A 17,731-nucleotide genomic window follows, 5' to 3' on the forward strand; every position below is an offset into this window, starting at 1 on the left:
TAGGTATGGATATCACATTTCAAAGACCTCCTATTTCTTGTGCTATGAACCTCCTACTATCAAAAGGGTATTCGAAAAGCTTCGGAATTTTGATTTCCCAAAATCTTATCCAAAGTCTTGTGGCGCTTATGGTATATTACACGTACGGGATGTTACCACTGGCTATGACAGCAGCCAGCTTAATAAGAAATCGGTGAGTTACACAGTACTTTGAGAAAAAATTAGTCTCGTGGCTAACGTTTTAACCCTTTGACAAGGTGTTTTCTGAGCCTGTGAATGAATACATTAAGTTGATTTTATGATACAGAACGATGCCAAACATCCAGTATTTGGGATATAAACATAGCGCTTGTCTGTATGCTTAAAAAACCACAGTGACATGGCTGTAACACTTCAGTGTAGACCGGGGTGGGCAAACTTTTTGGCCCGAGGGCCACATTGGGGTTGCAAAACTGTATGGAGGGCTGGGTAGGGAAGGCTGTGCCTCCCCAAACAGCCTGGCCCCCAACCCCTATCTGCCCCCTCCCAGTTCCAGCCCCCTGACTGCCCCCCTCAGAATCCCTGACCCATCCAACCCCCCTCCCCCTCGCTCCTTGTTGCCTAACCACCCCCTCTTGTGACCCCCTGCCCCTAACCACCCCCCAGGACTCCACCCCCTATCCAACCCCCTGCTCCCTGTCCCCTGACAGGTCCCCTGGGGTCCCACGCCTATCCAACCCCCCCCACCGTTCCCCATCCCCGACACCCCCCCACCCCTTATACAACCCCCTGGCCCACTTACCACTTACCCAGGGCCGGCTTCAGGCACCAGGCAACCAAGCACATGCTTGGGGCAGCACCTGATAAGGGGCGGCCAATCTTGGGGTGGCGGGGGGCAGCGCGGTGCAGCATTCCGCGGGGGGGCGGGGCGCAGCGCTCGGGGGCGGGGGGCGGGTTTTGGCGGGGTGGCGCTTTTTTTTTTTTTTGCTGCTTCCACATAAATAAAAAACTAGAACGACTTTAAACAATTTTCACAATAATGCTAATATCTATCAGCATTAGCAGAAGGCCGTTAGCTTAAAGTACTGACTTCATTATAATGTAACTGAACCATGTTTGGGGAGATGTGAACAAGCGTCCATCCTGTGAAGTTTTTCAGCTATGTTCCCTATCCAACTTTGAAAAGCAAATAGCTGTAAATGAAACGCAGAGATTTACAACCAAGTTTTTATTCAAGGTGCTGATTAAAGGAAACTCATTTAAGTTACAGAAAAGCTCGATAGCTTCAAGGTAATTTAAACACCTTTGATTTAAAGGATACCATCAGTGGATAAAATCTTAATATTAATTAAACAATTAAATTATTCACCAAAGAATTTTTTTTAATTTCCACTAAGAAATCCATAATTTAATTAAAATTAGTTTTACACATGGATAATTAAGGCCTGGTCTATATTAGAAAATTAGATTGGTTTTAACTACGTCGGTCAGAGGGATGTGAAAAATCCACACTCTGGAGCAGTGTTGTTAAATTGGCTTAAGTTCTCAAGTAGACAGCACTAGGTCGTCGGAAACTAATTTTCATATTGATCACTTGTTCGCATTGTGTCAGTTTGTATGCAATGCATGATACTTAGTATAGCAGGGAGGGGAGATGCATGTTGATTGTACAGATTAAAATGATGATGATGTTCCATTAGGTGTTGCCTGCGAGTAAAAACAGTCAGATGATCACCTTCACCTTTCAAAATGGGTGTGTTGCCACCCTCCGGACAAGTGGAACTGAGCCAAAGATCAAGTACTATGCAGAGATGTGTGCGCGGCCTGAGCAGAGGTGAGGGTTTCCACTTTCCACATTGTGTCAACGCTTGGTTTGCTGAATCTGTGTCTTTTCTGTGCAATCTTTACTCCTTTCGCTTGACTTGTGCATGGTGAGTATTGGAGCTGCACCCGTCTCATTCAAAATATTTCCACAGACCTGTAGGTGAAGAGGCATTAGGAGAGACGCATTCTGCAAAGATAAAAGCTTCCCCACCCTAGTTGCTGGGTGTAATGCACATGACTTGACAGACAGGTGTTGAGGGTTTCGGGCTGTTAAGCTGCGTGCATGGATCGGCTCATGAGGCTTGATGCTAGCACTCTGCTAGCAGTGGATAAAATGGACAAGAGTTGAATTTCACGAGTCTGCTGCTGCAAACCCCCTCCCCACAAAAAATTTTAATCCTGGAGCAAAAACTTTTCTTTCACTCCTAGTCAAGCTCTGCTTATTTGGAGAGGTCCATGAACTGTAGTAAACACCCACACTATTGCACCCTAGGTTATCTGGCGATGAAATCTTTGTGTCGGTAAGTTGCGCATATGAAACTCTCCTCCCTCTGATAGCCAATCTGGTTCATCTCTTCCCACTTCTTTTAAAAAAAAAAAAAAAAAAACACACACTCCTCTTTAGTGTCCCAAGTGCCTTTTTGGGGGAGAAACGTTTTATACCACCACATAGCATCTGTATCATCAGTGTTTATTACTCTTGGAAGGAAGGGGTTTAGGGTGGCCACACTACTCCCAAGTGAGAGCCACTCTCAACCCTTAATTTTACTTTTCAAACTTGGGAAGGTCTTAAAGACGGACACTTCAAGTGGCCTTATTTTCAGGGTACCAAGCATGCTCATTCCATGCAGTCAATCAGAGCAATGGATGTTCTGCCCTTGGGAAAGTCAGGTCAGTTACTTAGGCACCTACGTTCAAATTTATGCAGATACTTTTTGGTCCCCAAGTTTGAATATATTTAACTTCCAGTTTACACATTGCAGTTAGTAGCTGTTTACCTTACTGAGGTCCTTGAATAGATTTTTCTGTTTAACTAGAGCTGGGGCAATAGCAACTCGAAGTGGCAGGCATTGTGAATGCTAATTTTCTGAATGTCAGCTCTTGCCAGTTCTTTGATTGGTGCATGTGATCTCTTTCTATGTATTCGTGTGGATGCTTTCTCTTAATGCATGTCAGTTTGGGAGTTCTCAATCTGTTTAAGACTTTTTTCTTTAAATCTGGAACTGGGCCAACAGTCTGACTTTCTTTATACTTCTGATCTGTTTTAACTGCTCAAAAGAGGAAGGTGCAGAAAATAACTAAGGCAAACGATCTTTGTATACCCAGTAATCTGCCAGCAAAGGCACTGCGCCTGCCCTGGAGAGCATACTGACATACGTGGTGCCAGTGAGTAGCTTAGAGAGGAATGACAATAAACCAGTTACTTAGTAAAGGCCTGATTCAAACCCCACTGCAGTTAATGGCAAGACTCCATTGGCTTGTTTGGGCTTTGGCTCAGACCCCTAAAGTGTGTGCACATCTTGCTGGTTTTTGTTTTTTGTTTTGTTTTAGTAACCAATACAAAGAAATTGTTTAATTTTCTGTAAAGGATTAGACATTGAAATGGATAGGAAGAATATCTGCATTTACTCTCCAAGATAGAAATTAGAAGGACTATCAAGCCCTTCTACTCCAGAGCATAAGATGATCAGCAGCTGCTGATCAGAAAGGCACTTCCTCCCCGATCGTAATAGCACTGCTCAGCTAGGTGAATGATAGAGGTTGTATGCTTCCCTCTGAAGCATTATTCTTTGGTCTCTATCAGGAACTGCGTACTATACTATGCTAGATGATGTGCTCTTCTGTTTCAATGGTAGTTTAACCCTTGAAAACTTAAAATATAAAGAGCAACCAGTCTCTTGTGAGTTCCTGTGCACGGTCAAAATGGCCAAAACTGATCTAGACAGGACATAAGTAGAAATAGGTCAAATTAATTTAATATCCGATTGAGTGAGTCAGTTCCTCTTGCGTCCAGTGGAAATATATTGTACAACAGGGAGTAGCAGGAGAGAGACATGCTGTTCTGTTTAATGGATTTGGTCTTGATTTTCTTCCCTTGCTGCTTTCATTAATTAGATTTCATAGGAGTTAAGGCCAGAAGGGGAACATTACATCATCTGTTCTGACCATCTGTTATCACAGGCCCTTAAATTTCACCCAGTTACCACTATGTTGAGCCCAGTAACTTGTTGGACTAACTACAGCATATCTTCCAGAAGGTCTTCTTGATTTGAAGACTCCAAGACACTGAGAATTCACCACTTCCCTGGTAGTTTGTTCCAATGGTTAATCCCTCTGTGTTTCAGATTTGTGGCTAATTTGAATTTGTCTGGCTTCAGCTTCCAGCCATTAGTTCTTATTATGCCTTTCCTTGCTAGATTAAAGAGCCCTTTAGCACATAATATTTTCTTCCCAGGAAGGTACTTGTATACTGTAATCAAGGTCACCTCTCAATCGTCTTTTTTGTAAAGTAAACAAATTGAGTCTAAGTCTATAAGCTCAGCAAGTAGGAACATTACAATTAGCTTAATGGCAAGAAGTCTTCTGAAGGACTTTTGAGGTTTTTGAAATCTAATCAAACTCAGTTTGTTAAAGTGTTGGAGCTGCCTTTTTTGGGGATAGATCACTTGATATTACTCTAACTTCAGCCATTTGATTTCTCCTTCTAGTGACAAAACCTTTCTGGAAGAACAACTACAGAAAGTCATTGAAGCTTTGATTGAGAATTTTTTGGAGCCCAGTAAGAATGGACTGATCTGGCGTTAGATCTCCTCCAACAGTTTGTTATAGAAGTGACTCTCCTTGCGCTGTATCATGTGGAACAAAGGAACCAAGATCAGAACTCCATTTAGCATTAATTGTGTGTGCGTGTGTGTGTCAGTTACCTAACTGGCTAAATTCTTAAAAACCAATAAAGAGGCAGCATCTTTTTGTCAGTTTTCCAGCAAAAAGCTATGGCTGGCAAATTGATTTGGGGGAGTTAATATCTACAATTTCATGTTCTTTTGACCAAAAGACACATGTACATTAACATAATGAAGTCAACTCCCATAGTTCAAAATGTAGCACTCCAGAGGGTTAAGACTGCTAAACTCTGCTGTAGCATAAGTCACTGAGTTTCATGTTGAATGAACTAATACCTAGCACCTTTGATTTGAAAAGACTTGAATTCAAAAAGTTCTGTTAGTTCTAAGTGTATTTGAAGGGAATTAGCAATCACATAAGACTGACAAAATGAGCCGGCTTCTTCATTGCTGTGGAGTGTGTCGGTGTAATTTACTGTTACAGGTCTTAATTTACAAGTATGTTTAAAATAGAGTTTAGTATTTAAAATGTCTAGTTTAGACAAGTTGTTCTAGTATATGGTTTTCAGCCATTTAAATATCCTAGTATTAGAGGGGCTCTTGGTGCATTGTATTTTTTCCCGTGTATCTTAAAATACTGATGTTTACTTAACGGTGAAACAATCGTGGCAACTCCATGCAATTTGATTCGCAGCTTGGTTTTTGACTGATCAAACAGTGCCTTTCCAGGATGTCCTAATCAGGGGAAATAATCTCTGTGTCTTGTTTAAATTAGTGATTCTAACCACAAGAGGCCCATTGAGCATAGTTTAATCAGGTAGCTTTCTTTCATTTTATAAAACTCTCCCAAAATATTCTGGATCTCATTCTACATTATCTCAAATTAAAACCTCTAAAAGAAGCAGGCTGTTCTAAAATATAGATGCCTTGTGAATGCAGTTTTGGGAGGACTATGTGAAAATCCAGTTAATATTTCTCTAACATCTTGAAACTACAGTGTCCATGCTCTCTGCTCACTTACGAGAAAGGAAGCTAATGGAGGTGAGACATGGGCTCTGTGTATTCACCCCTTTACTCTCACTTTTCTTCACTTACAGTTGCATCTATAAATTAGCTCCTGATGTTACCTGCCTGCAAATATTCGATCCTTCCTCTAAACTCACTTTCATTATCTGTTCGTGTAAGTTTTTAGCTGTTATTCCTAATTATATAATTCCTAACTAGTCCCTTACTCTGCTTTGACTAGAACCTGGTTTTCTTAATGTGGAAAGTCTTCAGAAGGTTGCTGTGAGCACCTGGTCTGGGAAAAGTGTATTTTAAAAAGCATACTGCTTCCCTGTTCGGCGTCCTCTGGATGCTCATGTCCCTGGGTGCAGACTAATGCTTGACACTTTGTCTTTCTAAACTGGTGATAGAAATCTCTAAAATAAGAACTGTGATGCTCTGGACATCTAGCCACTATGGTACTAATATAGACTAAGTAGAACAATTGAATACACAACTACATACTATGGTGTGTAATGCCCAAACACAGTTATAGGACTCTAGTAATATCTTTTTTGATTAATCCGCTCCAAATCCGTGATTAGCGGAGTTCATAAATCCCAAGAGGCACTTGTTTAAACCATTGTTTGCCACTATTGTTAAACCTTTGAATTTGTCCTCTATTATACCTTTATAGCTAAGTTCTGTAGGACAGTGCAGAACGATGCTGTACATATCTCAGCTAGGCAGATATAAAGGACAACATGTTTTCTGTTTCTGTGCAGATATTGGATATGTCATGCTGACAGAGGCTTTGCACTATGACCATAAATACATATTTTAGCTATATATGAATGTACATGTACTGCAGGAAGCTGTCTTTGTCGCACAGATTCTTATTTACAAGCAATGTTTATTTTTTTTTTTTATTTTAAGAGAGATTTCCGAGTTGTCCACACAATTGAGAGAAATTTCTCTTATGCCAAAAAGGGTTCTTTCCCTTGATTATTGTATATTTGTGAGTGCGATGGTTGGGGGGAGGGAGAAATGGGTGAAAACAATGAAGCTTTACTGCTTTCACAATATTGCACAGAATTGGAAGTATCCAAAGATATGTGGGGCAAGTCTTTTTAAGTTGCTGCTTGGACTTGGCATTTTTTTTCCTGATGGAAGTTAAACTTCAGACCTGATTCTGGTCCCACTAAAGTGAGTGGAAGCATTGCCATTAATTTCATTGGCAGTAGGATCAAGTCCTTGGGGTTTTGAATCTTTTTTTTTTTTTTTTTTTTTTGTAATTCAGAGGAGAACAATTCATTTTTTGTGTGCGTGGTTTGAACAAAGCTAAACGTTAAAGGTGTATGGAGTTGTGTATGTGGATAGGTCAGCTCTGGGTATGGTGTAGCACATACAATTGTGTTAGCCGAGCCTGGTCTGAATTAGGGATGCAAAAGTTTAACTGGATAATCAATAAGCTTGATGCTTATCGGTTTCAGTTAACGATTAAACTCTCCTGCCGCCCCGCGTGCCTGGGATCCTGGCTGCCGCCCTGGGGTCCCGGTTGCCGCCCCACACACCCAAATGCTGGGCACCAGCGGCAGCCGGGACCCCGGGTACAGGGCCAGCAGTCGGGTGCAGACTAATGCTACAGCACCCCCCCGCATCCCTAGTTTTCCGGTTAAATGTTTAACCAATAGAATTTTAATAGATTACACGGTTACTTTGTTTTACACACTATTTACATCCCTAGTCTGAATCTCATCCAGTATTAGGTAAATCTTAACATGAGCACCAGGCCATTGAACCGTTACAAGACGCAGGTTTTAAAATGCTTTTGAGACTGGATGAATCTGGCGGAGCTGAGTATCGGTGGTTTTCTTCAACTGATGATTAGGCCCTTAGTTCTTAAGCAGTACATCATGGATGAAGTGCTTTTGGAAGGTGGGCAAGTGAGCCACCAGAATGACTGTATTCTAAGGGTATAATAATTACTGCTGTTTGATCTGCTGCTACCATTGTTTTCCATTGATATGTCTAATGCTTGAAGTATCCCTACTATTCCATTTGGAGAAGTTGTGTTCTTTCCTTTCTCTGCATTCCCTCCCCGACTTTTGTTACTGTGAAAGATGATCATCTTGTTACCTCACTGCTGAGTAACTTTTTGCTGTACCTACTTCCTCAGCACTTTGAACTTGTGCACAATCTAGTTTCAGTTATGGGCGTTTTTTAATAGTTTTGTTTGCATTGTAGAAATATTTAAACTGTGTGTGGGGAGGGGACTAATTCTAAACCGAACCAGTTTTTTGGTCTGGATGTTTACTGACTTACGGCGCTTCCTGTTAAGGGTTGGTGTGGAGCGATTCATCAGGTATGATAGAGCCAGTGATTATTTGTGTCTAGCATTTGAGTAGTTTCATTCACTATTATTTTATTTTTGCACTGCTGCATAGAGGCCTAATCTCTATCCCATTCAAGTCTGTGGCAGAACTTCCATGGGACTAGGATATGATCCTTTAAAGCATAAGAAATTTGCCAGGCAAGTTGACACGATTTATAATACACCTCTTCTATTTGTGTTTTGTATAAGCACCATCTTCTTCCGAATGTGAAGTGCTTGCTGTTCAGTTAGTAAAAGGGAATCAACAGCTGTTATCCACCTCCCTCAGTAGTAATATCTCTGCTTGGCACAGCTCTGGAGGAAACTTGGAGCTGCAGAAGGAGTGGAAAGCAAAAGTTGTTAATGTGTGCTTCCCCTCTCTCCTGGCAGTGCAGCACTGAATGACTACAGGTATGTCCTAAAGCAAAACGTAGCTGAACCTCTTACTGTAGTCAGAAGTACAATTACTTCCTCTTCTGTCTTTGCGGTCAGGATGCTTTCCCGTGAAAATGGGACTGAATAAATGGAATACACTAAAATGATCTTTCTCAGCTGACGGCTGAACCTGATACAGTTCACCTGCAGGGTTCACGGCTCCTGTTTTGATTCAATAAGACTTGAACGAGAATTAAGGAACTTAACCTGGGGTTTGGCAGAGGGAAGCCCACAAGAGAAGGCATACACTGATGTGCCCTTAGAATGCAAGCCCAATCACGGACTCCCAGGGCGTTTCGTTTTTGTGTATATGACAGAGGACTTCAGTGAAGGGAAGCGACCTGAGGAGGAGCCAGTCTTCTACTGGCTTGATCTTGTAACCCATTAGCGACAAGATTGCTCTGCACTTTCGCTTTGTGGCTTGAGAAGAGGGCATTTCCTCCCTCAGTGTGGTTGGCGCAGGTTGGTTAAATGCTGGCTAACTTTGCTTTGAAGTCTGGGGTAGTCTATGATAACACACAGCAGCAACATCCCCTTACCGGCAACATGCAGCTCTGGAGTGGGCTTAAGCGTTGCATTCCTCCATTCATAGGGTGCCTGCCCGCAGAGGTGCCAGCAATAATGCTATCCCTGGTACTGCTATGCTCAGGTACCACCTTTATCCCCCACTCTCACATAGGCCAGGATACCAGCAATTTCAGTGTTCTCTCTCTCTCTCTCTTTTATTTAAAAAGAAAAAAAGGGGGGGGGGGGGGAGGGAAATAAGGCCAAAGAGATTGGAAATTTTTAAGAAAACCGCCATGTGTTTACCTGGGGGAAGATGCCCTCTCCTCCTCTGAAATTCTTCTTCTCTCAGCCAGTGCCCCCTTAGTATTCCTGAACTCTGCCTCTCCAGCGGTGTTGGCTTTTGCTCCCTATAGCTGGGGGAGAGGGATGTTTTATGAAGCATCCTGAGTTCTAGGAACTTCCTTGATGCTTTTGCATGGAAAGCAAGAGCGTGGTCACTGCTAGCTTCAGGCAGGGCAAAGCCCCTAGTGCTAAGTAATGTTTAGGCCTACCCTTAAAACTGGCTGTGTGGGGGCATATCTTTGTTCTCCCCCCCCCCCCCCCCCCCCCCCCCCCCCCCCCGCGCGATGAGCCTCCCCCCCCCCCCCCCCCCCGATCAGGGCCCTGTGGGTTGACAGCTTCTTGCTTTGAGATGTATTTGAGCCTCCATCTAGACAGTGTCTGACCTGAAATGGCAGAGGCATTTGCCAAGCCACTGCTCTTCTACCACAGGCGCAATTCCTTTGCATTTAGATCGAGGGCCAAATCCTGTCTCCCTTTCTCCATGAAAGGCCCCAAGCTCAGTGTTCTGCTACAGGGAGGTGTCTGGAGCACGTGAGTGGGCTCTCAGCTCCCCACACCAGAGTGCAGCGCAGAAGCAGTGATGGCTACTGCAAAGTCTGGGTTGTAGGGAGTCTGCTGTCACTTCACAGCCTGAGGGACAGAAGGATCCCAGTCCTCCACGCCCAGCCCAGCTAGTTGGCCTCAGCACAAAGGGGAAGATTTTTGCCATTGTTCAGGAAACTATTGATCCTAAAAAATCAAGTGAGGAGTTGGTGGATATTTTTTTCATTGATTTTTGACCTAGAACTTAGGCCCAAACATTTGTGAGCATTTCTGACCACGCCCAAGGGAAGAGGGGTGCAGTTTGCATGGGGAAGCCCTGGCATTCCGAGCACCTCAGATTCCCAGTGTGAGTATAGCAGCTTTTCCCATGAATGCTCAATGGCTGATTCTTCCAAGATGATTGCACCCACAATACCTAAAGTCATTGCTCTCGATTGAGAACCCAGGAGCGTTTTAGATCTGTTACCTAGTCTGGTTCCATTTGTTACTCCAAATGCCTTTTCTTTTAAGAAATCGGGGTGTATTATAAATACAGACTGAGAATTTGCACTTTTTTCTGTAGTATTTCTGTATGGATTACTATGTGGATTTAGCTGAATGAAGTGTTGTAACTAATAAAGCATTCTCTTTGTAGTAGCAAATCTGTGTGATTCTTTGGTGTTTATTGGAGCGTTTCTTTAACGCTGCGTGTGAATCAGTGTTGAATAATGTGTGTTATTTAGGAATGCTTTTTAACTGATCAAGGGGGAAAATTGTCATGTAAACAATTCCTAAATATTTGACCAGCTCCAATCTAAGATACAATAGACAAGATTATTTACAGTGGTGAAAACAGAATTTATTCTCGATACATCTGTTTTGTAATAGTGGAGGTAATTTTAAAAGCTTTGGTACTTGTTACCAAGCAAACAAACATGCACATAACAGACATAGTTGACTTTCCAAAAAAAATAGGTGGGCTGAAATGAAGAGCACATACTCTATCATTTCCTGGTTCAGATCTAAGACTGGAATAGCTTGTAATGTGAAGTGGTAGAAACCCCTATCAGTGGAGTCATTTTACGGTAGGCTGGACAAAGCCCTGCAAAAGCATAGGGAACAGGGAGCTGGATTAGATAGCATGATGGGTAAAATTGTGTCCAACTCCCACTGAAATTCAGTGAGACTTAAGCATGTTTGAAAATTTTTCCCAGCAGGGGTCTTCCATTTCTGCCTTCTGATTTTAGTTTAAACTGGAAGGCAGTGGAAAATTGACACAATGTCTTATTCTCAACCCAAGGGGAGGGTTTAGTGATCTTAAGCATCAGGTTTGAAATATTTAGATTCCCGGGATCAACTGGTTCAAATCCCAACAGGATCTAATCAACACATCCTCCCCTCTGATCAAGGTAAAACCTGTTCTGTGAAGTTTAACATAGTAGGGTATTTCATAAGAGACTGTAAATTGAGGTCTTGGGATGGTAGTTTGCCATGGCACTTCTTCCCAAATGAAAACATTTTGGAAGGCTTCTGGGCACTACTGCAATACAGGCAAGAATCAGGAGGTTTCATTGTGCTAAGCACTGCATGCACCCAATGAAGACAGACTCTGCCCCACAGAGCTTGCATACCAAAAAGGGAAAGGATTTGCCTAGTATTCTCGACTGAGTCTTCCTCCCTTCCACTGCTGCGTAGCACGACGTAGCCAGTTGTTTGATTACACTCACGGTTCACTCGTTAAAATGTTGAAGAGCCCAAATAATCAAATATATTGTACTGTTTTGTCTTGAGCTAATACAAAAAGGTGACACACATACTCTCCTTCTGGGAAGCAAATCCTTGCAGTGTTTCTTACCTAGAAGGTGTACTTTGGAAATACGCATTTAAACTAGCTATATTTATGGTATGGTTTGACAAGTTACAAAATTCCTGATACCTCCCTTAAAATCCAACCCGCCAGTTCATAACAGTCCCTTGTCTTGTTTTGTTCTGCACTTTCCTAATCTCTTTCGGATACTACATTCCAGATACTGGTTTGCAAATGTACCTCCCTCGCTTGTACGGAGGCAGAGCACTGATGTTTTGCCTTGTCGGATAAGTTTCCTGTTTTCTAATGCCAAAGCTGACTTCAGCTTTGCACAGTATTGAGGGATACTTGACACGGGTGAACAGAATTGTAGGGAGAGTGTAATACATTGTTAGCATAACTTCCCAACACTTTTTTGTATATTAATGTGGCGTATACCACCCTAATATATGTATTGGCTAACGCACATAGTGTGCTAGAAGGGTCTTAATTTTTTGTGATGAAATGATTTTTGTCACCCTCTGGGATGAGCCGAATGCTATAATAAATGTAAGACTATCACATACAAAGCTTACCACCTTGACCAAAAGCAAAGCAGCGCTCCAGGAGTATCGTCACATCTGAGCCTCGTCTAGCGAGAACCCTTCTGCCCATTGTGATCTGCGTTCTCCTCTGCTTCTCTCTCGCACCAGTTGTAATGAGCTGAACCTGAATTAGCAGGAAGCATTTCAGTCAACACCAGAGAGACGGATGTTGAGAAACATTTAAAGAGGAGCGACAAATCCTTTAGGGGCTGAAGGGCTGTGATGAGCAAGAAAGAGCAGAACCACTGTGTGTATAAAGATGTTTGTTTCTTCCCAATCAGATGCAATCATATGTGGGGGCAGGGGAGGGAAAAAACTGATTGGATCCTCTGCCCTGAGTTCCTGAAGGTAAATTAAGGTCTCATGGCAGCAGCTTAGCAGCTGTTTACTGGGAGATGGAAGGAAGGATGATTTCATAGAAGAAGGCAGGATAGCGGTCAGGGCACTGGGACTTAGGGCTCCCATCGCCCTAAATTTTCCTTAATGACCGCGGGAGAGTCACTTAATCTTTCTGTGTCTCAGTTTCCCTTCTGTGAAGTGAGGCTGATACTGAACTACCTTAGAAGCCCCTGTTCTTTTTTTTTTTGGGGGGGGGGGGGGAAATGCCTAAAAGTAGAAACTTTTCTCTGGGAAGCTGGATGTTTTAATTTTTTTATGGCAAATGCTTGAAGCTGCTCCAAGAGCTGGAATGTTCGAACGAGGCCCTGGGGTTGGGGCCAGGTGGGTGGGCCGAGTGCAGGCGAGGCAGATGTGTGATGAATATAATTTGTCATGTGGTTCCACCAGTGATCACACAGATCGTAACCCACCACGCAGGCGCTAGCCCCCATAACATTGGTACAGACCAGGGTGAGGGCACAAGTGGCTGAAAGAAACATCCTCTGGGGCTTTGGAGTTTGAAAACCCTCCAGCTGTGGTAGGTGGAGAGGCTTTGATGGAAGCAATGAGAAACAGAAGAGCAGGGTAAAAATGAAACCACCTCTGTCCTTCTAGGGATGAGGGCTACATCCATAAGGTGATGCAGTTACTAGAGCTTGTAGTTCATGCTTCTCTTCACTGCTTGGAGCCTTTCCGACTCTGATCGGAGCTGATTTGCTTTACGGCCAGGCTGGCCCCCACAGTTGTAGCGAGGCTGCAGCCCCGGCCCCCCCGCACTCCATGCTCTGCAGGCTGGAGTGAAGCGACTGATCGTGTGATTACCCAGCGGGGCTGCCTCCTGCTTTGGCTGAGGTGACAGGAAAGTAGTTTTGAGTTGTCCTGGCATTCCAACCATAGCTCTTGCAGTCCCCCATCCTCTGGGCAAGCACACCCCCTTATTCCATGGGCTTGACCTCTGCCTCGGGGTTAGGCTCCTGTTCAAAGATGGGCTGCTCATCACTGCCACCCCATACTCCAACCCACACTGAAAGGCTGCTCAAATATATCTGCTTGCTTCATTGTGGCAACGTGCTACTCTGGGCTGTGAGGCCCTGCGTGACCTAGCTAGTCAACCTCTCAGCTCTTCTCTCTGTCCTCCTATCCCCACACCCCTCTTCTCTGGCCTGCTACATCTGGAAGCCCCATCTGGGCCCTGTCTGCCAGGCCTCCATCAAATCCTTCCTTAAACACTGCTCCTGTGGGGAAGGGGGCCTGCTCCTCTCTTCAGATTCTCTTTAAAGCTTGAGAGGCCTCACCTCTTCCGGATGAGGCCACGCCCCCCTCAGGACTCAGGCAGTACCGGTAAGTCCTGTAAGCTACTTTCACCCCTGCCCTTAAATTACTGACATGTACACGCAGTCTTAACTCCAGCTTAATTATATAACAAACTATCGTGTTCAGGGCGGTGACTGAAACTGAAGAACATGTGCTAAGGACAGCACCCATGCTGCTGACTTTGATTTGCCTTTACAAGCTATTCCCACTTCTGCAGCATCAGGTCCTGGGCTACCAGACCTAGTCGTCAGAGCAAGGACCCAGAGTCATGAGCATGGGTGGTGGGTATTACAGGCCGGAGGAGGCTAAGCCTTCCCAAACATAGACAAAATCCTATTCCCACCAATACACACAGAGCTGCTTATACACCTGCTTCATCCCACCATCAGCCACGCATGTTCTGCTGGGCCCCTGCCCTGTCACGTGTCCATTTAGACTGCAAGTGCCTCAGGACAAGGACCGTTGGCACGTTCAGTGGTGAAGTGCCACTTACAGCTTGAGAGAAGCATTCCAGTAACCATAGAACCCTGTGAGACGGAGTCTGGTTTCATTGTTTCCAGTGTAAACAGAGCAATTCCCGTAAGCTTAACTCACCACTGCCAATGAGATCCGAACGCAACCCTACACCTTGCGCTAATGTTACGCTAGGGTTTCGGGTAATCGCTGTAATGCTGATGTGCTTTCAAAGGGGAAGACAGACACAAGTGCAAGAATTCTCTAGAGCACGGCCGGCTCTACCATTTTTGCCGCCCCAAGCAAAAAAAAAAAGCTGCCCGTAGCGTGCTGGACGGAATACCGCCCCTTGGCATGTGCCGCCCTAGGCACGTGCTTCCTCTACTGGTGCCTGGAGCCGGCCCTGCTCTAGAGGCAGGTCCTGGATATTCATAGCTTCCAACGCCAGGGGATCATTGTGATCATCTAGTCTGATCTATATATCACAGCCCAGAGACTTCCCCCAAAGAAGGGCTAGAGCAAATCTTCTAGAAAAATGTAAAGTCTTGAATTAAAAATGGTTAGTGATGGGGAATCCACTGTACCAAGGGCTAGTTACCGTCACTTCGAAATGTACACCTTCTTTTCAGTCTCAAACTGGAGTGCATGTTACAGCTGCTGGCTCAGTCCTTGGCAGGGCTGGCTCACTCCCCCAGCCTCAGTAAAGTGACTTTTCAGCCCCTCCCTTAACGTCCTCACAATTGCACTGTTTAAGGATCCCATGTTGGCAAAAGTCTCTTTATGCCAATGGTGTATGTTGTTCGCGTTACAGCTACGGCTGGACACGGTGATGCAGATTGGGCCCCTAGTGTGTTAGACGCTGTAATGTGACAGTCCCTGCCCCAGGAGGCTTACAGTCGTAATAGGCAAGACAGAACAGGGTGGGTCCCCCCCTGGGAAGCAAGTGGTAGAGCCAGACACAGAACCCAGGTCGGCTGAGGCCTAGTTCTCTACCCACTGGATAACACTGCCTGTGCCAAAGTCTTAGGTGGATAAACTGGCCAACTTGCTCAAAAAGGTCATGAACCACTGAAAGTTAGAGTAGCCAGAGGTGGATTAAAAGCCTTGTTGGTCTTTTCATAATTCATTTGAAAATACTGTAGAAGGCAGAAAAAGTAACCGCGTCCTGTTTTTTTATGTAGCATAGGAATAAGGGACACTTCAGTACAGGAGGACAAGCCTGCTTAGTCTGGTAATTTGTTAGAAGAAAAGAGATCTCCTCTATCAGTCTGCCAAATTACCTGGCTCACTCCTTTGTCTTGGTGACAGGTTTCAGCGTGGTAGCTCCTACGGCCAGCTGTGACACCATCTGAGATTCAGCACATGAGCAGAGTTCAGCTGCTGCAGTATGAACTCAGACGTGTCCATTTCCAGCTGATCAAACATCTGTACATGCCCCATGAAAATCCAACCTGGTGCAAAAGCATGAAGGACCCCTAGGAAGAACAAAAGCTTGTATCTGGCCTTTACTGGGGCACGTTTTGCATTTCCTCGCCTTTACCGTGACAAAGAGCAATGTCTTATTCCCAGAGGAAGAAAGAGTCCAAAAAAGTCCCCTGAGAAACTGAGGGATTTAGGAAAAGGCCCAAACATGGTATTACTTAGCTCTTTCCTCTAATCAAAGCTTTACAACCTTCTCCAGCGGGATTTTTTTAAATGTATCCAACGTCCCCATCCTGGTGGCAAAGTCAGGAGGAAGTGAAGGGTAGGGGTGGCAAACATTTCATTACACTAACAGCAAATGCAAGGTTTAGTTTCTTGCAAGCCTGGATGTAAGTTAAAGGAATATAGTTCAACAAATGCCAGTGACACAATCAAGGGCATTCTTTTTAAAAGGGAAGCTAGTATAAATAGGAAGGGGAAGGGTGGCTTTTTCTTGTTGTTGTGTTGTTATTGCTAATTTCCACTGGAGCCAGTTCATTAAACATCCGTTTGTGGTATAATGAATGCAAACCTTAAAGGTCTGCCAAAAGGAGATGGGACAGTCAATACACCCCCCCAAGAAGCTCACCGGGTTCAGGGTTTGCGGGAAACTGCAGCCCAAGGTTTCTCTGGGGTTACTTGAACGAAATGATTTTTATTTTGTGCATTTCACCTGGTCTCTCAGGAGCGATCCCGGCTATGTCAGCACGGGAGCTGGGCCCATGCGTCTCAGACACGTGCTAGGGCTGCCCGAGCAGATGTGCTCAAAATCCTGTGGCCCCAGTAGCACGGGTGACAGCTCAGTCTAGCCACCCCTGTGCATGCCCAGGGCGTCAGGCACGATTGGACTCACACACCAAGCCCAAGCTGCCGCCTGTGCGTGCCCATTGCCATAGCAGCTGGGCCCGTTGTAGTCAGCTCATTGTACAGATAGGAGCAGGGCGAACAACTCCCCTCATGCGCTCTGAAAGCAGGTCTCTGGTCCCTAACTCAGGGGCTGGGTGGTAGCACCTAGAGTCGCTGCCAGGGCAGCATTCAGGGGGCTGCTGGTGTTACTGACATGACTACAGGCCACGAAGCCTCACATGTAAACACCAGAGCCAACATTTGCAGAAGTGGCCATTGACCTTATGACCATGTTTATTACGGTAGTGCCTAGTGACCAGCCAAGAGCCGAGCCCTATTGTGCCAGGCGCAGTAAAACAAAGCGTAGGAGACAGTCCCTGCCCCAATGAGTTTACAATCTAAATAGACGGGCTAGATAAAGGGCGGAGAAAGGGTTAGAGCTCCCGGCAGGGTGAACAAAGCAATGATGGCAAATACTGGAGTGCCATGGGGGTGGGGAGGCGAGTGAGGGACTGGGGGGGAGGGGCTCAGGGCAGGGCAGAAGAGGTGGGGAAGGACAGTATCAGGGTTAGGTGTGGCATGAGGCTGAGAGGACGAGACAAAGGCCTAAAGGATGTTGCAGCAAACAGCCAATCAGTCCAGGGCGGAGGAAGTCCAGGCAAAACTGCGGAAGGTATTATCAGGGTCTGTCAGGTCCGGCCTAAGCCGCTTCTGCCGCTGCTCTGAAGAGTCAGGGCTCGTCTGCACTCACAGACTGTAGCAGAGTGCAGACGGCTACCTGTGCCAACGGGAGAGCTGCTCTTGTCAGCGTAGGGATTCCACCTCCCCCAGAGACGGTAGGTCTGTTGGCAGGAGACGCTCTCCCAGGCCCAGTGACGTAGCGCTGTCTACACTAGGGGTTAGGTCAGTATAATGACGGGCTTTTCCACAGCCAGGAGCAACGTCGTTCTACCCACGTAAGTAGGAGGTGTAGACCAGGGCTCAGTCTCTGGCTGGCTCCTAACAACCAATGTAATCATGTTGTTAATGCCTCGCTTTCAAAGGGCGCAGCTCAAAGTGGCGAAGTCATTTTTGTCAT

The 17,731-nt window shown here is 45.1% G+C and overlaps 1 protein-coding gene across 1 annotated transcript in view; it reads left to right on the top strand.

Moving 5' to 3' along the window:
* The window catches only part of PGM2L1 (phosphoglucomutase 2 like 1), a 33,247-nt gene extending 24,083 nt beyond the window's left edge, over positions 1 to 9,164 (top strand). The window contains exons 10-12 of the mRNA XM_034759312.1: positions 4 to 193; positions 1,680 to 1,813; positions 4,512 to 9,164. Of these exons, the coding sequence (XP_034615203.1) occupies positions 4 to 193; positions 1,680 to 1,813; positions 4,512 to 4,608 (421 nt within the window). The 3' untranslated portion in view covers positions 4,609 to 9,164. The remainder of the gene's footprint in view (positions 1 to 3; positions 194 to 1,679; positions 1,814 to 4,511) is intronic.
* The last annotated feature ends 8,567 nt before the right edge of the window (positions 9,165 to 17,731 follow it).

The sequence above is a fragment of the Trachemys scripta genome, chromosome 1, assembly GCF_013100865.1.
Source record: "Trachemys scripta elegans isolate TJP31775 chromosome 1, CAS_Tse_1.0, whole genome shotgun sequence".
NCBI lineage: Eukaryota > Metazoa > Chordata > Testudines > Emydidae > Trachemys > Trachemys scripta.